This window comes from Nelumbo lutea, chromosome 1 (genome assembly GCF_056320005.1).
Source record: "Nelumbo lutea isolate HS-2025 chromosome 1, American lotus-T2T, whole genome shotgun sequence".
In the NCBI taxonomy this organism is placed as follows: Eukaryota; Viridiplantae; Streptophyta; class Magnoliopsida; order Proteales; family Nelumbonaceae; genus Nelumbo; species Nelumbo lutea.
Window position 1 is genome coordinate 138,356,384 of NC_142684.1, and position 20,610 is coordinate 138,376,993.

The 20,610-nt window shown below is 38.0% G+C and overlaps 2 protein-coding genes across 2 annotated transcripts; both read right to left on the reverse strand.

Annotated features, from left to right (window-relative positions):
* Positions 1-291: 291 nt before the first annotated feature.
* On the reverse strand, positions 292-2,049 carry LOC148877870 (uncharacterized). The gene has a single exon (XM_088945670.1). The coding sequence runs from the start codon at positions 1,450-1,452 to the stop codon at positions 574-576; it is 879 nt and encodes a 292-aa protein (XP_088801796.1). The 5' UTR covers positions 1,453-2,049; the 3' UTR covers positions 292-573.
* A 6,054-nt stretch (positions 2,050-8,103) lies between these two features.
* LOC148877871 (lipoyl synthase, mitochondrial-like) lies at positions 8,104-17,063 on the reverse strand. The gene is made up of 4 exons (XM_088945673.1): positions 16,269-17,063; positions 15,017-15,228; positions 14,048-14,427; positions 8,104-8,539 (listed from the first exon to the last, which is right to left on the reverse strand). The coding sequence occupies exons 1-4, from the start codon at positions 16,781-16,783 to the stop codon at positions 8,417-8,419; spliced, it is 1,230 nt and encodes a 409-aa protein (XP_088801799.1). The 5' UTR covers positions 16,784-17,063; the 3' UTR covers positions 8,104-8,416.
* Between the last annotated feature and the right edge of the window lie 3,547 nt (positions 17,064-20,610).

Consider the following 20,610-nt stretch of genomic DNA (forward strand, 5'->3'; position numbering starts at 1 on the left):
AGCACCAACCCCATAAATGCACAAATCTACAGAAAGAGAGAGAGACCTGAAAAGAAAGAACTTGACTACGACTACAAGGTCAGCCACTCCTCACTCACCTCGGGGAAACATTGCTTGAATCTTGATTGCATTTCATTTATAATTGCTCAGGTGATAGAAAGAATTTGAGAGAGAGAGAAAGGGTTATTCTGAGAATCTCAGCACGACGGATCACGAGAATCAAATACGGGTCTTAACCCCAAATATTTTGCTGTCTCACTACTAACCTCTATAGACTCGACTATACCCAGCTTTTTCAATCAATTACTATTTACAGAATGAGTAGAAAGAGTGAGCCATCACACAACTAACGGCTACTTCTGACCTACAACCTCACCGGCGACGGACAACCCAACCGGCTAACTGAACAATCAATATGTTAACTACATATTCCCGTTGACAGCGACCCACATTTTCTTTCCGGCCGAAAAGGCCTTCTCTGATGAGATCTTTTCATCTTATCCCCAATTTCATTACATCTGCGCAAGTACAGAAAATACAGTCTAGATGAAATCTGAAAAAGTAGAGAAACTATTACAGGAATATAAAGCATTCTAACGAAACGTGAGGGTTTTCAAGGGACTCGTTAGTCTGCCAGTTTCCGTCTTTTGTTTCTTCTAACTTCTGGTCAGGTTCCTGAGGCAGCGGCGGGGCTTGGCCTGGGGACATCCCGGGTCTCCTCGATGACGGGCTGCGGCCGATGGTTGACCGAGCCGCTCCTGACTCAACCGGACGTGTGGCTGGTGACCTCGACCTCCGACCGGAACTGTCACCGGGATCTTGCTTTAGTCCATTGTTGCCAGATATCCGTCGTCGCGTTGCATGGTTCATTTCCTTGCTGTGAACCGATCTGATGGCATTGTCGGTTCTTCTGCCGGGAGACGGTTCGAATCTTCTGACAGGAGACCTGCCTCCCTTATCTGTCCTCCCGGCCAAATCACCTGAAGCAAAGCGTTTTTTAGGGACTTTACCCGGAGATCTATCCACTCTCTGCCGTACTTCTCCATCATCCCGGCTCCTCTCTTCGTCGTCCTTCCTCTCTGTCATGGTCGTCGTGGAGAGGCTCTCGCTTACGCTACAGATCTCCGACATTTCAGAGGCATCTTCCACTGCGTTGGATGGAGCTTTCTTCTCCACAATCTCCTCTTCAAGGTCCAGCAAAGAGGGCTTCCGGATCTTCTCGTTGTGAATCTTCGGGAAAGGGAGGAGCTTGGGTTTGGGAGTCTCCGACAGTACTTCCTTCACAGTCTCCTCTTCAACCGGAGGAGGTGCAGGTGGAGGAGCTTTGCCGTTGGCCCTTCTAACGCAAGAGGAGTCAAGCTCCGGCACCAAAGCTCTCTCCGATAAATGCTGGTGCTTTGGGGAAGCTAGCTTCTCTTCACCACTCTCATTGGTGCTGATACAACAACCCATTTCGATTTTGCTGCAAACTCAAAAGACTCTAACGGCTGAAACTTTTGAACCCGTGAATTCCTTCAAGTAAGAAGAGATTGTAAGTGGCATAGTGAGTTCCAGGCCTAAATTGAAGCGGTGGAAATGAGCAGCGATGTTTTAACCGAAGAAATAGAGAGAGAGTGGTGGGAGAGGTCGGAGGTGGAGAGAGAGAGAGAGAGAGAGAGATGAGATGAGATGAGATGCGAGGATTCATTAACAGGCGGGAATGGTAATTAAGTTGGAGAGAGCAGACAACACATCACCCAGTCACAATAAAGAGTATTTATTGGGAGTTCTGCTGCGGTTACATCTTACAATAAGAAAGAGAGAGTGGGAGTGGGAAAAGGATTTAATGAGGACGTCTTTTTAGGGAAATACCTTACCTTGTGTCATCCATCACTCATCACTCTCGTCAACACCACCTTTGAGAGAAGCGTCGATCAACTGTGAGAAAGATTGTTTTTATTCCAGGGAATAGAAAGTATAAAGTGTGGCGTGTAAACTGTAATATACTGTGAAGTCAGGCAGTAGAGAAAGTTGAAGTTGTTAACATTCATATTTACCAAGAAATAAAAAAAAAAGCAGACAAACCCTTTCCCTGTTTAATCTGTTATTATATGATTATAGGTAAGAATATACAGTATCCTTGTAAAGACTGTTGACTCTGTTCTTGTTGTTGATCTCTTGATTGCATTCCGAGCATTAATTTTTCGCCTTTTGGCTTAATAAAATGAACATTTTCCTTAGTATTTCACTATTTTGTCGTAATAATGCCCATGTGCATTACTCATACCAGACCAGGTATTAGACAATTTTAAATGGTTGTGCTTGTCTTCTTTATTTCATATTGAAGTGGTACAATATCACTAAACCCAATCTGATGAAATTATCTATCCTATTTCAAGGAAAAAGAATCATCCAAAAGAGTAATTTGAACATTTAAAAATGTCTAATCTAATACACTATGTGATGTATTAGTGTCTAAAAAAGTCTAATGCATTCTGTGATGTACAAGAATTTCTATTAGTATAGTTTTTTCCTTTTTTTTTTTCCATTAAACAGTAAGACATTACGAGGGGAAATCGTTTAAAAAAAAGGAGAGAAAGAGAGAGAATAAGTGGGCCACTGGGCCTTTTATTTAATTTTGTCCATCTCTTTTCCCTCTAACCTTTCTCATCAGCTGCCCACTTACATTTAAACCTGTCGTGCGCCAGGTTTGGACCATGCTTTCACTCTGTATTAACAGATTTTTCTAAGGCCCGAGCCCAGCCTGAAATTTAGCCCATACTATATTACTGTTGAAGTGGCTGAATATATATATATATATATAGAAAGAGAGAGAGAGAGAGAGAGAGAGAGAGAGAGAGAGAGAGAGAAATTATAAAGAAAAGAATAAAAAATGTATATATTAAATTATAAATATATATTTTAATAAATATTGTATTATTTATATATTTTATATAATATATAATATGTATTTTATATATTATATAAAATATATAATGCTGAGTCGGGCCGGGCCAGGCTTTTTTGACAAATCCCGAGCCCAGCCCGAAACACACTCGGACTTACTGTGTTAGGGCCAAGGTCAGGCCCACAGACCTAATTACATGACCAAGCCCGACCAGGGTGCGGGCCAGGCCATTGGGCTACCCGGCCCATGAACAGGTACAGGATTTAATCTATTTAGATGAGGGGGGAGTCTATTAAAAGAGATAAAAGAGTTCCTTAGTCTAACTTTTTTGACTAGAACATGCGCTAAAACTGTATTACATCTATTTACATAAACTAAAGATATGTTATCAAAAAAAAAGTCAATAGATGCTTAATGTGGTCCGTAAGGTATTGTTCATTTCATAAGATGTTTCTTTTGGTTCCTCTAGTGCCTTCTAACACTGCCTTTGCATTTGACAACAAAGTTGCTGAAATGATGTTCTGAGAAATCAGCTTTCTTAAGCCTCGGATGATTGCCCACTGTTCAGTTTCACCTTACAACATGGCCATGCAGAGTTCTCATTCTGCAATCTCAGTACTTGTATTGTAAGAAGATAGAGGCACGTTGCTGCTCTATGTGTATTTGTGTCCCAAGATCCATCCACTATTATATAATTGACAGATGAGCAGTTTAAAAACAGCGAGTGTGTCCGTGTTTAGAGTCACCTTTCACATTTCCTTCTATATTGTTCACATTCAAAGGAAAATAAAGATCTACACGATTACAGACATCCAGAGGATTTGGAATTTTAGCATTGAAAACAACTTCATTTTGTTAATCCCATATACTTCTTAGGAGGGCCAGAATTCTAGATAAGTAAATTTTCCTTAAGGACTTGTTCCCTCCAGCATTTCGAGACCACCTCGACAGCTTGCAGAAAACTATCTGGGTTAAAGCCTACTTGACCTTTTAGCCATACCGCTTTCATAAGGGAGCATTCATAAAATAGATGATTTTGAGTCTCCTCCGCTGAGTTACAGAATGGACATAAGATATCACCTTTCTGTTAGCAACTCCAGGATTGACTCTTTGTTTTGATTGCATTTGATAAGATCTTCCATCCAAAGATCTGGCATCTGTATGGAGCTTGTAGTCTCCACAATATCCTCCACTGAATTACATTTTGGGGGTCAGATATTAGATCTGCAATGAAAGTTCTATAGGTTGATCCGGCAGAGAAAGTCTCATCTGGTGTTCCTTTCCATGAGAGACAATCCTCTAGGCTGTCAGGATTTAGAGGGATATGTTGAATGGCTTCTACTATGACATCATCAAAGATTTGTCTTAAAATCTCTACATTTCACATACCATGTTGTGATAGGAGATCATTGACATGGATAGTAGAGTTTTGTTCTTATTGGAGCATGCCATATTTCAATGCGGGTTTACCATTTTCACTCCAAGGAATCCATGGATCATTTAAAGCATCTATCTTCTCTCCCGTCCCATCTTCCAATGTAGTTATTTTTCTAGATCTTTCCTCAAGGATAGAACACATTTACACCACCATGAATGCATGAATCTGAGCTTTTCTTCTTGCAGGTGAAGAAACTTTTATTTTTTAAATATTTTGTTCTGATTTGTTCAGCACAAAGGTCTTCACTCCCACTTAGCAATTTCCAGATTTGTTTAATAAAGAGGGCTTTATTCATTTCTTCAGCTCTCCTCAAACCAAACCTCCCTCATTTTTCATTTTACAGATTTTCCTCTAAGCAATTTTATGGCCATAACTTTTTTTTCTTCATTCCCCTTCCACTAAAACTTCCTATAAGACTTTTTTTGTTAGGAGGTTCGTTAACATAATTTAGGTTGGTATACTTTGACTCGTGGTTTTATGAGTGTTGTTCTTCCCGCTTGTGAGAGAAACTTTGCTTACTAGGAATCCATTCTTTTCTCAATTCTACTAATCATCTCGCTATAAGAATTACTCTTTTTCCTTTCATCCACCAACCAGGAGCCTAAATATTTTGAATGGTAACCCATGATTTTCATATTGAGCATCTTACACATGAACTTTTGGTGGACTCTGTGGATATTCCTACTAAAGGCTATACCAAATTTCTGATAGTTTATTTGTTGCCCTGAGATTTTTTCAAACTTTTTCAGTGCTTCTTTTAGATGGAGGAAGGTTGGATTTGCTTTGGTGAATATTAAACAGTCATCAGCAAACATTAGATGGGATATTTTCCTTGTGTTTTTACCCATTGCAATGTCTTCAATTTTACCAAATTCTTCTTCCTTTTAGAGAATATATAAGAGCATCTGCATTACAATGTTGAAGAGAAAAGGGGAGAGGGGGTCTCCTTGTTGGAGTCCTCGTTTTGTGGTGAAGACCTTACAAGGACTTCCATTTAATTGAATCGAAAAGGAGACTGTTGAGAGACATTGGTAAATCAAATTACACCATTTTCCTGGGAATCCCAATCTTTTCATCCTCTCTATGATGAATTCCCACCCCACTTGATCAAAAGCCTTGGCTGTATCTAATTTTAGAGCAGCCCATCTTTATTCCCCTTTCTGATTTTTTAATTTATGAAAGATCTTTTTTGCTGCGATATTATTGTTAATAATGTTTCAGCCCCTTGATGTAGACTGCTTGATTTTGGTCAATGAGCTTCGGCATTAGGGATTTAAGTCTATTTACTAGGACTTTTGCTAGCACTCTATAGATTACATTGCACAAGCTTATTGGCCTATAATGCTCCACTTGTTCAGTGCTACTTTTCTTTGGTATGAAGACTAAATTTGTATGGTTTAGCTCTCTCAACAATCTGTCTTTTGAAGAAATTTTGGATAACTTTTGTGAGATTCATCCCAACCACATCCCAAAATTTCTGGTAAAAGAAAGGAGTGAAACCTTATGGTCCCGGAGCCTTATGTCGGTTCATATCAAACAAGGTGTTCTGACCTCTTCAACAGAGGGGACTACAGGGAGGGATTCTTGGTCTTCTCTTGTGAGAAGGTGTGGGATCAAATTATCTAGAGATGATGGGTCTAGGAATTCATTTGAACCACATTCTGAGAATGTGATCTTTAAAACTTTTTGCTATTTCCTTCCTTTCATTAATCCATGTTCTTGAACCCTTTAACCATTCTATTGTGTTCCATCTTCTTTTCTATTTCACATGGAGATTAAAAAACTTTGTATTTTTTCCCCTTCCTTGAGCCAGAATTTCCTGGATTTAACCCTCCACAATTGTTCTTCATATTTGAGCCAATTATTATGTTGATTTATCAAGTTTTTTAATTCCACTATGTCTTCCTCCTTTCTGTCTTTCTGTTATTTCTTCTTCGAGGTTTTTGAGTTTCTGATTGATGCTTATTCCATTCCACTAGGACTTTTTTAACTTTCTTAAGCATGGTGACCACCTTGTAGGCCTAAGAGTTGATTGGATTCTCTTGCCACCCTTTTTGGATAATCTCTATACACTCTTCCTGTTCAGTACACATGGGAAGGAAAAGGAATGATTTTTTTTTCCTTCAGAGACGATGACAATGGAGACCGCCAACTTCCACGACATCATGTACCACTTGGCGATCGCGTTCCGATTGGCTTCGGATGTTCCGAATCACTTCGACCTGTGAAGCTCCCCAGACTCCTCCGGTAAGTCACCGTTGCCAGTGTGCAATGAGATCGCTAGTGGATGCTTCTGGGTGAGTGAGATCGAACATCCAGGTTAATTAAAAATGTGTTTTAAGTTTTTTTGTCCTTTTGTGTCCGGTTCAACTGGACACCTTCTGAAGGCTTATTAACGTTAAGCATTTTTATTACGCTGACGTGGGCACCTGTGATTGGCGGATACACGCGTCCAGTGCACACCCACGGGTGCACAGAACGCGCAGCTCCACCGAACTCGGCGGTTGATGGAAATATAAGGAAGCCACTGCCTTCCAGTAACAGCAGAGTAACTGAGGAAAACGACGCATGTTCTCCACCCTTTACGTTAAGATCGACCGATGATTCATGTGATTTTATCAAAAAGCCAAAGGCCGGAAGCACCCCCCACCCTGAGATCACATCTGCTGCGACATCCAAAAACCTTATAAACAACCACACGATACCCTTTCCTTTAATAGCCTCGTCCTTATTAAATTAATTGGGAAATCACAGCATCAGATGTGAACTCAGCCTCCCCCCCCTACAGGCTACAGACCTCAAGCTTCAAGGAGAAAAAAATAAATTCCATCACTAGAGCTCCAAAGGGACCCACCACCAATCCAGCACCCCAAGTTTCCTAGATGGTCAGCATCATTCTGACTTTTTGCCTCTGAGTTGGATGACCAATGAATACCACTTTATTTTGTTTCATGTTTTTTTTTTAAATAATTTACCAACAACATCTTAGGATGCTTTAGCTTTTTGCTTGGACTCGCTCCATCACGTCCACTAAATGAAAAATACAACCAAGAAAAAAACAGGCCATACCCATGTGTGAGAAAACACAAATAATTATCAAGGAACAGTACTTTACATGCGGATGGATCATGGATCCATTACTGGGATTTACACTAGCAAACAGCCTCAATGTCTGAACTCTGAATTCTGTGTCCCATACACATGCATTATCCATCAATTGAACTAAGTGGCAGCTTTTTATTGGTAACCAAGGAAAGAACAAAAGGATGGGTCTAGATGACAAGGTTCTATTACAATCAATTAAAGGAATGGAGGGTCCTATGAACTATCTCCCCTCCCCGTACCAGTCCCCATGGCTCTGAAATTTACCACCAAGTCACCAACTAGTACCATCACGTTCAGCTTCATGAAACTTCAAATGGACCTACCCAAGCCAAACATCTTACCCACTATGCTACTTAAAGGTCTCGAGCTTTGTGAATCTCAACTATGATCCAGTGGTTAGTCAATAGATACTAGAACAAGCTCCAAAAATAAGTAAAATACAGTTGAAAGTGTAGAATCTAATGCTAGAGACTACAGTATTTGTCCCCCCAAAAATAAAAAATTGTTGAATGAACATATTAACAACTTGTATTGTGCATGAGCATGACCAAGAGTATCAATTAATCAATGCATTAATAATAATAATAATGTAGTCCCACACCCTAGATTTCGGGATCATGAGCTTATTCCCATATTCTACACTTGTAGCCCCCACAGCCAACGATGATTGAGATGACCAAAAAAATAAGCAAATGATTATTGATGACTAACAAGGTTGTTTTTTACATGTGGCAGATTTATCTGCAAAATCATTACCAACAAGAAGAGAGCGCAAACTACTTGTATGAGAAGCTTAATGAACATCAACAACTGATACGTGGGTAGATGCAAGAGGGCCCCATCCCCCATGGTTATGTTTTCTCAATAAATAGGAAACAAAATAAAAGCTAAAATCACATTGATTTGCATATACAAATGGAATAGATGGGAAAGAGATGATAAACAGAGATCTTAATGAGTTTAGGGGATAATACACTCCTCATCCCTCAGGAGACTGAAGCCTGCGAGGAAGATGCTGCTCTATCTGCTTCAATCATGGATTTGATGTAGAATTCACCTGCCTTATATGAGGACCTGACCATGGGTCCAGAAGCCACATATCGAAATCCCTGACACATTCACAAAGTTTCAGATAAAGAATAATCCAAATAAACTTGCTACTTAATAACAAAATACATATGAAGGATAATGTGGCAAAATAGTGACTTTATCATGTTTATATATCCAGTTCTCATAATTTGTTATGTTCTTTATTATTAATAATAAAAAACAGCTAGATAAGAGAGAAATATACCTGAACAAGCGGTAACCAGTTGAGGGTGGGGGGTGGGGGGTTCTAGTTTCTTTAATAAATGCCTACACAACCAAGATACAAATTGTATAACAAAGAAAATAATACAAATTGGTGTACAATGACCGTGAGGTATATCAAATGTTTTAAGATGCAAGGTTTGGGGCTTGACTACAGGGACTGTGCACTCACTAAGCCATCCAGAATGCCAATTAATTGGACTCATCTATCAGGTAAGGACATAAGGTCTTATCACTTATGCAATGGTAAAAAAATGCTAGCATGTGGGTTAAGACCAAGGCATTCACTTACATCCACATTCAGTGAACCCCTCCCAAAGACCTTGGATAGCGAAGGACAAAATTGGGTTGGGTTTTGTGGCCCATATGGCCCTTTTACCTAGCAGGTCAGGACTTCTACTATCTACTTTCTTGTTTCTAACATATCATAATAATCATGCATCTCCACTGATTTCCCACAGCACTATGCAAGTCCTATCAGTTGGATCACTCAGACATCTTGCATCCAAGTCATGTGCAACAAAGCACCACAAACAATACAATGGCATGCTGGGATCCCTTCATCACCCTTCATGTGAATTTTGCAGACATACAGTACACAATATAGGAAAATAAATTCAGATAATGCAAGCACAGTACAATTATATAAATAATGTTGCATGCAATACTAAAAGACAAAGTAAGAAAAGCACAGTGAAAATGTGCCAAAATACATTAACAGGGGCATGTGCAAATGTCCCAATGAAAAACTTCTAAGTTTATTTGGAAGGAACAATCCAGCAGAGTGTGACCCAGAAGATAATACTGGAGGAGTTATTGTGCAGAACAAAACAATGAATCCAAAGCAATGGCTTGAATAAGAAAATGTGTAGCAAGATCGACCATTCCACATCATTATTATAGTCAACTATGAAATTAGACAGATCACCAAACAGAAAATTGTCAGGAATCTGCATAGGATAACCCCTGTAGGGTACACAAACAAGGAGGAAATTGCATGCCAATATGCCAACTAAGACGGGCAGGGTTTAGCTCCAACTCTCTCCAATACTAAATTAAAAAGAGGACCAGACTAACCCCAATCCCCAGGAAAGAACCATTAAACCCTTCTTTTCTTTGTTGCAGGCCAAAAAAAGATGGGATAATGGGCTACAGAAAGAAAATCTACCATCTACAGAAAAGGAAAAAGAATAAGCATCTCACATGAACTTGGAAGGAATAAATTTGACATCTAACAAAGTTTGGAGCAATGAACCACAAATGCCATAAACCCTACACAGAGTACAAACATGCTTCCAATTTAGGACATTCAAGAAAGACATATGCGTAGTTACAATTCAATCTATTGCATTCTTTTCAAAGTCAGCAAAATTGAGGCAGGTGGTAAAGAGAGATGCCTGGAGAATATTTCACCCTTGAAACTCCAGGCAAGCCAATCAAGTAAGACGATTGTAGTCAGGCAGCACAGCAGCATGAAAGAGTCAATTGAGGCTACTAAGAAATCCTGATCCACCATTCTGCTCTATTTGGTTCCATATACATTGCCAAATTATGAGCCCTCAAATCATTTTCTCACTACTTCAACCTGTCTTTTTCTAACCTGCCCCTAGCTCTTGAAATAGCTTCTTGACATAGGCATTGAGACACATCATGTTTGATGGGGTAAAAATGACCTCCAGTAAAATCAAGATAATGTGGGCACATCCTCACTTCGGACAACCAATGCTCACCTTGGACGACCTGGCACTCACTCTGACCAAGCTACCCTGCCACTGTGAGTAAGAAAACACACTTCACCGAGACAAACTACTCCAAAAGAAGCACACCAGAGCTCCACCACATGTATGCGGAAACAACCACCTGGCAGCGCAATCATCAATGTTACATCTATTTGACTATTATATTTTACCATGTAAGACAGTCTTATCTCTTCATCATACAACCTGGTTACAGCAGTTCAGGTCCTTCCAGAATCCTCAAAGCATCCATCAAAGAATTCTAGATGATTCTCACCAAGGGATTAAGAAGTTAGTGATGAGGGGGGAAAATGTAGAGATTTTATCACATGTTGTAAGTTACAGAACCCTTTTATGCTGACTGACAATAAAATATGCTTGACTCCTTTTGGAAGGGATTTCAATGATTGGGAGCTTCAGTTGGTAGCAGACCTCCTTGCTTTGCTACAAAACCAGCTGTTAAATCCACAAGCTCAGAATACAAGGATTTAGAAGTGGAATAATAAATTAGGAGAATTTTCAGTCAAATCCTTTTATGACTTTCTAGCGGGGGAAAAGGAAGTCCCTTTTCCTAGCCGGGCCATTTGGGGGGCTGCGGCTCCCTCAAAAGTCAAGTTTTTTGTTTGGGTGTCAGCTTTGGAGAGGTGCCTTTCCAAAGAGATGCTATTGAAGAAAGGCTTTAATTGTTCAGGTCTAAGGTGCTGACTTTGTAATGCGGATGTGGAGCCATCCAGGCATCTGCTCTTACAGTGCAAGTTTAGTACAGCAGTGTGGAGTCACTTTTTGAAGTCCCTGAACTAATTTGGTGCATGACAGTATCGGTGAAAGCTCTGTTGGAAGAATGGCATATACCTGGGTTGACAAAGAAAGGGAAAGTATGTTGATCATCCATTCCGTTGGCAGTTCTGTGGATTGTTTGGATAGAAAGGAACAACGGGATTTTTTAGAAGAAAGCTTCCCCTGAAGCCAAGGTCATCAGTTCATCTATAGGGGTTATTAGGAGTTGGTTGTGTATACATAATGTTTTTAAAGATGATACTCTTGATTGTACTTTTTTGAGGATGGCCTTTTCTTGAAGTCCTCTTTGATAGCTTTCTGTACAGCTTCTCATTGTACGCAGGACCTTTTTTCTTTAATACATTATACTTTACCTTTTCTCAAAAGAAAAAAAAGAACCCTGTTACAACTTCCACTTCAGCTGGATAAGATTCTCTTCATGGTGAGACAAGTGGGCCTTTTGGTGATCTCTCTTTATCTCTTAAGAAGTCTAAACTCTCATCAGAGTTGTTCACGCTTTAGATCTTCTGTCCCCATCTCCCCTGATCTAGCAGCCAGGGTGGTAAGACTGGTCCTTTGTTAGGCCACCACAGAACTCTCTCTTTCTTCTCATTCAATCCAACTTAATTAAAGCCACGCATTTATCAAACTATCCATGTGCTATGTGCAAATTTAAGAACAACGAAGGTAGGCTTGTGCAAAAGTGGGAAAGAAGATCAAATTAAAAGGACACAATAGGAAAGTAAAAGATACAACAATGTTTAAAAATCCAAAAAAAAGACAGGACAGGAATGGGAATACAAAAAGGAGGAAAAGTCAACAAGAGAGACAAAATCCCCACTTTTGTAACTAGGCGTAGTAGTAACATATTGATTTAAGCACCCAAAATGATAAATCCTAATAAAGATGAGATATGCAATTAAAAATTAAAAGAGATAAATAATACTTAAGAAACCACCGGGAAGGTTTCTCAATTTAGCCTAAAAGAATTACTAAATCAACAAATGAAAAATCTACATACTATTGAGGGAAAGGCTGTAATCACCCCAAAGCTGACCCAGATTATGTCTTGTTGTAACTTCTTTATCTTATGAACCAACAAAAATAAGAATGCATATATTGGACATTTCTTGCTCAAAAGATAATACATAGGAATACAATGTAGATGAGCTACAAACAGGATAAACAAATAATAACTAGCACATAGCCAGTAATAACATACAAATCCATGTACTTTTTTTTTTGAGGAAAAAAACATCAAACAGTGTCTATAATGTAACATCATTAACTGAACCTTCTGTATAAATGCATTTTTCCTCTTATATAAAACTGTATATTCCTCTACCTAATACATAAGAGGAAAATACAGTTTTACATTTTTGTATAGCACTATTGCCTTCCAAAAGCTTGTTGGATATGATCTAATAAATGTGATAATTACACCTACAGTTACCTAGTTTGTAGTTCAGGTTGATTTACAAATACTAGAATGTGCCATTTTTTGTATGAATCTAGGAGAAGATTCCTAAATTGGCTATGTATACCAGCCCATGGTTAATGCAGTGTTTTAAAAGTGCAGGGGTCAATTTGCGCCTGAGGCACGAGGCGCAAGGCGAGGCGCATGCCTTTTTAAGAAAGGCACAAAATTACAAAAAAAAAATCTAAAAAAATAAAAAAAAAGTCAGAAATTTCCAAAAAATGCCAAAAAATAAAAAAAAAATGCAAAAATTTTAAAAAATATATTAAACATAATGTTATAAAAATATAAACTTAAGTTTTATTATAAATGATTTAAAAAACCTATTATCTAAAATTAAAATACATAAACATAACATGAATGAAAATTTAAAAATGAAAGCAAACATATAAAGCATTTTCAAGCATGTAAAACCCACAATCTCTTTTTTTTTCCTTAGTTGCATTGCTTCTAGTAGTTAATGTGGTGTAAAACGAATAGCATTCTTGATTCTATGAGTCACCTTTGTATCACGCCCCTCAAGGCAAGCCTAAACAAGTCTATGTTAGGGTTTGAAATCCTTATTTCTCACATAAAAGATAATGATTTTACAACTTTCATTGCCTTTTAAGAAGATATTTTATCGCAATGAATGAATGAACAACATCAGCAAATAGGGGGTTCTCGGAGAATTTCAAACCCTAACATAGACTTGTTCGGGCTTGCCTTGAGTGGCGTGGTCGGGGGCCTAGCCGTTAGACTCAAAAAAAAAGGCAAAAAGCGCAAAATTTTAAAAAGGCGCACGCCTGGGCTGAGGCGCAAGGCGCACCAAGCGCGCGGATTTTGAAAGAGGTGCGCCTATGACCCGGGCAAGGTGCATACCCCAAAATGTGCCTTGCCTGTGTGCCTAGGTGCGCCTTTTAAATCACTGGGTTAATGAGGGTCTTATAAAGTTAAGTAATGATGGCATACTACTATATGGTTATGATTTACAAACAAGTTGATTTTGACCAATTTTTTCATCAATTTGATCAAAAAGCAAAATTCAGTACAGAAAGTACTTAAAGGAACCTGCAGAATAACCAATCAATTGGAAAAAAAATCAAACTTTTCTAGCAAAATGGTTCTTACTGTTGCCTATCACCCTAAGCAATTAATGTTCTCTAGCCTATCCATTAGCATGAAGCCTCTAGGATAGAACTCACGGCATGTAAGTAAGTAATTGCGGTCATTTGTTCAGATTTATAAAGCAAAAGATAAAGAATATTTAAGGAATTAAGAGTCTGCAAAAGCAAACAAAAGGGTAGCATTTTTAAGTCTGAAAAACCAGAGCATACCATTTCCATGCCTAGGGTTCGATATTTCTCAAAAGCTTCAGGAGTTACATACTCGGATACTGGCATATGGCGCTTTGATGGTCTCATATACTGACCAAATGTCATGACATCAACTCCTGCAGCCCTTACCTTCTCCATTGTTTTCACAACTTGATCAGGTGTCTCTCCACACCCCAGCATTATTGATGTCTTGGTAAGTGTACCAGAAGGTGCATAACCTTTCGCCATTTTTAAAACCTCAACGGATTGGTTGAAATTAGCACGATGATCCCGCACTGCCCTCTGAAGCTCTTCAACTGTTTCAATATTATGAGCAAAAACATCTAACCCAGATTTTGCAACTTTCTCTACACAACCAGGGTCTCCTCGAAAATCAGGAACTACATATGGTTACCATAAAGAATGAATAAGGAGGAGGGTTTGCAAAATTTTTAAGATGAACATATAAGGACCAACATTATGAGAAGTTTTATTACATAATTCAACATAGGAAACCACATTGTATAAATATGAATCCTTGACACACTATGAGTATAATATTCCTTAGACACATTGAAAAAGGGAATTAATCCATTAGTGGATACATGTTGGTGAGTTGGTCACTCTTAGTGTGAAAAGGATATACACAAATCTAAGCTCCACCAAAACTATCTGTGGTATTGTGGCATAAATATGCTGTATGTCACAATTCTTTCCATCATTTGGTAGAACGTATCAAGGTGAGGTCCATGGCCAAGCATAAGCCAGATAAAGGACCATAATAAGCCTATTATTCAAAATATTCAGTTTTTTATATGGATCATAGTCTTGTCTAAAATCTCATGGTGAGCTCACATGACTTAAAATTTTTATATCTGGTATATGGGGACCTTCTCAAGTTTTGGCATCCATATTATTCGCAGAAATGTTTTATTCTCCTTTTCAATTTTATGGATCATACTAAAAGTTAGGAGTAAGAATAACCCATACCAAGAGCTTCTACTAGCATATGGGGCTTTAGTGCCTTCAATTTCTGCACTGCCTCTGCAAAATGACCACTCCCTTGATCAGGTAAATCATCTCGGTCAACACTAGTTATCACCACATAATCCAGTCCCCATGAAGCAATTGCCTCTGCCACATTGGAGGGTTCATTTGGGTCAGGTGGAGGAGGAGTACGTGATGTCTTGACATTACAAAATCTGATAAATAGCACAAGCAGATAACCAAATTAAAAGCTTCCAAACAAGCATAATATTTTTCCCAAATAAATTTCAGAAGTGCTAAATCACTGGGACGTGATGAGAAACAAATATCTTTAAGGACCATTAGTTTACCAACATCATTTTCTTTTCATTTAAGCATTGACAAGAACAGCCAAGACCACATAAGAGGTTCTCCTTGTGATAAACCAGCATCCTAGATCTTACCCACTGCCCCCACCCCACCCCTCAACAAACGAAAGAAGTGTGTGTGGGTAGAATATTTTGATCAGAAATGTTGGAGGTAAATATTGATGAATGTACCTAGGAAATTCAACGTGGCAAGGTATAAGGGCAATTTAAGGGATTCGGGACCCAAAATTTTTCAAATATTCTCGGATTAGGTGGGTAAGGGCTCCTAAATGATAGATAGGGCTTCGTCTGTAGCACAGGGTCTTAGCTTCTTAGACTTCAGCTTGCTCTTGGGCTGCAAAAGGGTCAAACGCAAGGTAACTAGACGGAATCATCAAACTCCACGGATATGGAATCTACAATGTAGGATAATAGAGGCTCTGGCCTTGGTTTCAATTACCTAGATTCTGAAATCAGCAAGGAGTAGAATTCATTAATATCTGTAGATAAAATCACACTCGTTTCATCCTGTTGTATGATAAACCTCTCTATTCAAGAATCAAAAGTTGGATTGATATTTATTTTCCTATTCTTTTTATATTTTCTTAAAATAATTTCAGAGGGGGAAAAGGAGCAACTAATCTAAAGTGCCCTTTTTACATATTTATAGTCGAACTAATTAGCTTAAGAACAACAATAAACACCTGAAACTCCTATATGGTACCGTTTGCTACCTAGATGTGATTTACGCAATATAAAAAAATGTTACAGAGAACTGAGAGAATTTCTATCTCCAACACCTAAAAAGAAATAGGTCAACAAAAGAACATATAAGTCACAATATCGTAATTCCCCCCCAACAAGGCTGATGAAAATTGCTTAAAACAAGTAATTGATGATGAACTGACCTGCAACCCCGCGTGCAAGTGTCACCGAGGATCATGATGGTCGCGGTGGCCGTTCCGGTCTCTCCACCTGACCAACACTCACCCAAATTAGGACACCGAGCCTCTTCACAGACGGTGTGGAGCTTCAATTCCCTGAGCTTTTTCTTTATCTTAGCATACTTCGACCCACCAGGAATCGATTCCTTCATCCATTTGGGCTTAGGAAGGGGATTCTTCTTTGTTCCAACCTCGACAGAGTACTCATCATTCTCTTGAAGATGGATGAAGTCAGAGAGCGATGGAGATTCGACTGCAAGGCGTTCTCTCAATCCAGCTAGGGTTTGTGGAAATTCGGGTTTCGGAGTCTGCACAGAAGGAGAGGATGAAGAAGAAGAAGTAGACGAGAAGGAACGCAGAGAGTTTGTGGTTACAAAAGAAAGAGGTAGAGAAATTTGGTGGACGTGGAGGTGGTGGATTTGGGGCAGTGATTGGGAGGATTTGAGGCATCGAGCCAGCGATAGGAATCGAGGATACATTGTTCTTCCACTCCTCTCTCTCTCTCTCTCTCTCCTTACCAGGATTGCCAGTCGCAGCAACCGTTGAGCCAAATTGTTTTAGTCGGGATTTGGTTTGGTGCTGGTGGAGTTCAGTTCACAACCTTGATCCTTAGACTTGTACACTTACGCCACCATGTCCGAATGTCTAATCCTGATCCGGATCCGTTTAAACCTGGCCTAACTAAGAAGTTCTAAGTGAGAGCTGTAAATGGTATCCATCCGTCCGAATTCGAATTTGAATCCGATTGTCTGATTCGACTACCATAATGGATACCTTTTCGTCATTTCATAGATTTAACGTAGTCATCTTTAATTTAGTTATTTAGTTGTAGGCTTGTAGCCACTTGCTCTTAGAGTATTTGAGGCGTCCAATAGCATTAGTGCATCACATCGAGGAAAAATCTATGCGGCCCGTAAAATCTATTGATTGTTTACTATTGTTTGGAAAAATAAATTTTTTCATTTGTTTTTGTTTTACTTTTTATGATGCTAGAATAAATTTTTTCTTATTTTTATTTTTGTTCATTTAATCAATTATATATCTGTTTTTTTTTTTCTGTTTTTAACAACATATAATTTTAAAAGGTTAAGAGGTAATTTAATAAGAACTACTCACCAAATTGAATAAGTTATTGCATTGTCTTTTTGTGAATAAAAATAAATTAAATAATATTTAAGGGTTTAGTAATCTATTCCAATGTTTTAAAAACTAACCTGGAGGTCGAACAAATTCAACTACTGCCCAGGTCGATGAGACCATTCCATATGAGCGCTCTATGTATTTAAATATATATTTATATTACACACATACATACATGCATGTATACATACATAAATACATACATACATACATATACATACATACATACATATATATATATATATATATATATATGTTTGTGTAAATGTGTGCAAATATATATTTTATCAATAAATATTGTATATATTTTAATTTATTTTTTAATTCATATTTTGATTTTTTATAAAAATATTAAAAATTGTGATTTGAGGCCAAAAAATAGTTTTTTCGCAAAAATAACAGGGAAAGGCGCCTATGGCCTTGGGATGCGTAGATGTCAAAATGTTGCTCAAAATAAAAAATAAAAAAAAAACACTCCAATTAGACATCAGAGTGCAAAGTTATGGCATCCAAAAGTTTGCATATACATTAAATGTGCAATCCGCTACAATCAAGTTTTTCATACAAATAGGAGTTCACATTTACACCAATTTGCATGTAGTCCTGTAGCAGATACCTTAAAATGCAAAATATATTTTCATTATTGTCTATCTAACAGCCCTAATTTAGAATTTACAATAACTTAGCTGGCTACATTATTTATCAATTTGTGAAGGTTAAATTAAAGAATGGACTTGGTCCATTTGGCATCATCTAACCTAGTCTTAATTTAACATACCCACCCTAGCATAGGCCGACTAACCCACTTTTTTTGTGGGTATTTTAAAAGAATTAACCTCTCTCTCTCTCTCTCTCTCTCTCTCTCTCTCTCTCTATATATATATATATATATATATATATATGTGTGTGTGTGTGTGTGTGTGTGTGTGTGTGTAGGGGTGCAACTTGGGCGGGCCCAACCCAAACCCGAACCGGCCCAACCCGGAATTTTACATGGGTTGAGCTTGGATTTTCAGTCCTCGAACTGGGCTTGGGCCCAAGAAGTCAACTTTTTTTTTTTGGGGCGGGGGGGGGGGGTTGGGCTCGAGCCTAGCCCTTAGGTAATCTGAACCCAGCCCGAGTCCAACCCAATTATATACATTTATACATATTTGTGTATATATGTAAATGTTGCATGCATATTTACATATATATACATACATATTTGTATATATAACATTTATTTTGCATACATATTTACATACATCAATATATGAACATATATTTGCATAAATACATTTATATATGTGTAATTTTAGAGTGGGTTCATTGACCAACTTGAGCTTGGCCCAGGCCCGAACCCAACCTGAGTGCAACAAATTACAAGGCGGGGCGGGCTTGGGTTGAGAAAATCGGCCTTGACCTCAAGTCTTAAGCCCAAATTTTAGGGTTGGGCTTGGGTTGACCATAAACCTGGCCCAACCCGCCCGACCTACACCCCTATCTCTATGGCACAATTTTAAAAATGGAACTAGAACCAAAACTACTTTGCCCACCAATTCCTGGGTGAACGGTTTAACAATCTGATTTGAATGGATAGCTTGTTTTAATTTAAAATAAAAATAAAAAGTCCAAAAATCGTTGTCCAGGTTGAACGATTCAATAGTTCAACTACTCAAGTCAATGGGTCGCTGACCAAGTCCATGGTTTTTGGCCAAATAATAGATTAAGGGTGAAATGGAACCAATTGCCTAGACAGTTTCTGGATTGAATGGTCCAACCGTCCAAGCCAACAATGGTTTGAAAACAATGGTTTAATCTATATTTTTTTTTATTAATTTAAATCATCTATATATATACTAAAGTAGAGCTTGCCATGTTAGCAGCCCTCTCCTTTCTCCTTTACCACAAGGGAGCAATTCTAGATGGGGTACAAGATTCCCTCTAGAAGCCCATGGAGTTGCCACCTATCATGGCAATCTCCCCCCTTTTTTGCCCAAAAATTATCACTCCCAAAACCATTCCTAATTTCTCTCATCCAACTGAGACTCCATAGGTTACCGGTTTCCCTCTTTTAAAGCATATTTAATCCCCTTGATTAGCAGTGGCCACGAGCCGAGCTTCTCACAAGCTATTCGAGCTCAGCTCGGTTTAAACCAAGCTTTGAGCCAAGCTCGAGCCCAATGAAGCTCGATTCATGAGGCTCACGAGCCTAATATAATAAATAAATATTTTTTTATTATATACATACATACATATAAATATATAGAATAAACATTTTTTATTATACATATAATAATATTTTATATATAATATTTTTATTTTTATGTATAATAGTAAATAATTTTTATAATTCTTATTTTTTATATGTAAAATAAAAACATTTTTATATATTTTTTATTTTTTATATGTATAATAACAAATAATTTTTATAATTCTTATTTTTTATGTAAAATAAAAAAATATATTTTTATATGTATAATTTTTATTTTTTTAGAAAAAAAACTTGGCTTGTAGTCAAGCTCGAGCCGAACCGAGCTTGAACCGAGTTGAGCTCGATCTCAATTCTCTAGCTTGAATCGAACTCGAGCCTAACACAATTTCAGTGAGCCGAGCTCGAATAGCCAAGTATTCAACTTGGCTCGACTCGAATCCACCCCTACCCTTGATTATAGGCATCTCTATATCTCCCCCTAAACAAGGATGCTTATTTTGCCCTTTTTTTTTCACTAACTACTTCTATTACGTATTGGAGTTTACCTTTATTACTTACCAAAAGTTTGTTTTTCATTCCTTTTACTTTTCTTTCATTCTTCATTCTTCATTCTACATGATGTTTTTCTGTTTTCAAATAATTTTCTTCCTAAACTACTTCTCCATTGCAGGGAGAAACTGAAAAATAGAAATGGTAAACTGTTAGGAGGGTTGAGTATGGCTTTTAAACAAATTGCCAACGGCTAAACATTGACTGTGGGAGACCTAGGCTAGCAATTTATGAATAATGGCACAATTATTTTTTTTTTGAAGAATGAAAATGAGCAACATAGGACACTTGTCAGTCTGAAAAAAAAATCATTTTTAGGAAAAAAAGTGTTTTGTTCATAGCAATATTTTCTCATTCCGCCTATTTTTACCCATTCTTTTCCATTTTAGAATTTCATCTTGGGTAAGAATGAGAAAGAATGAA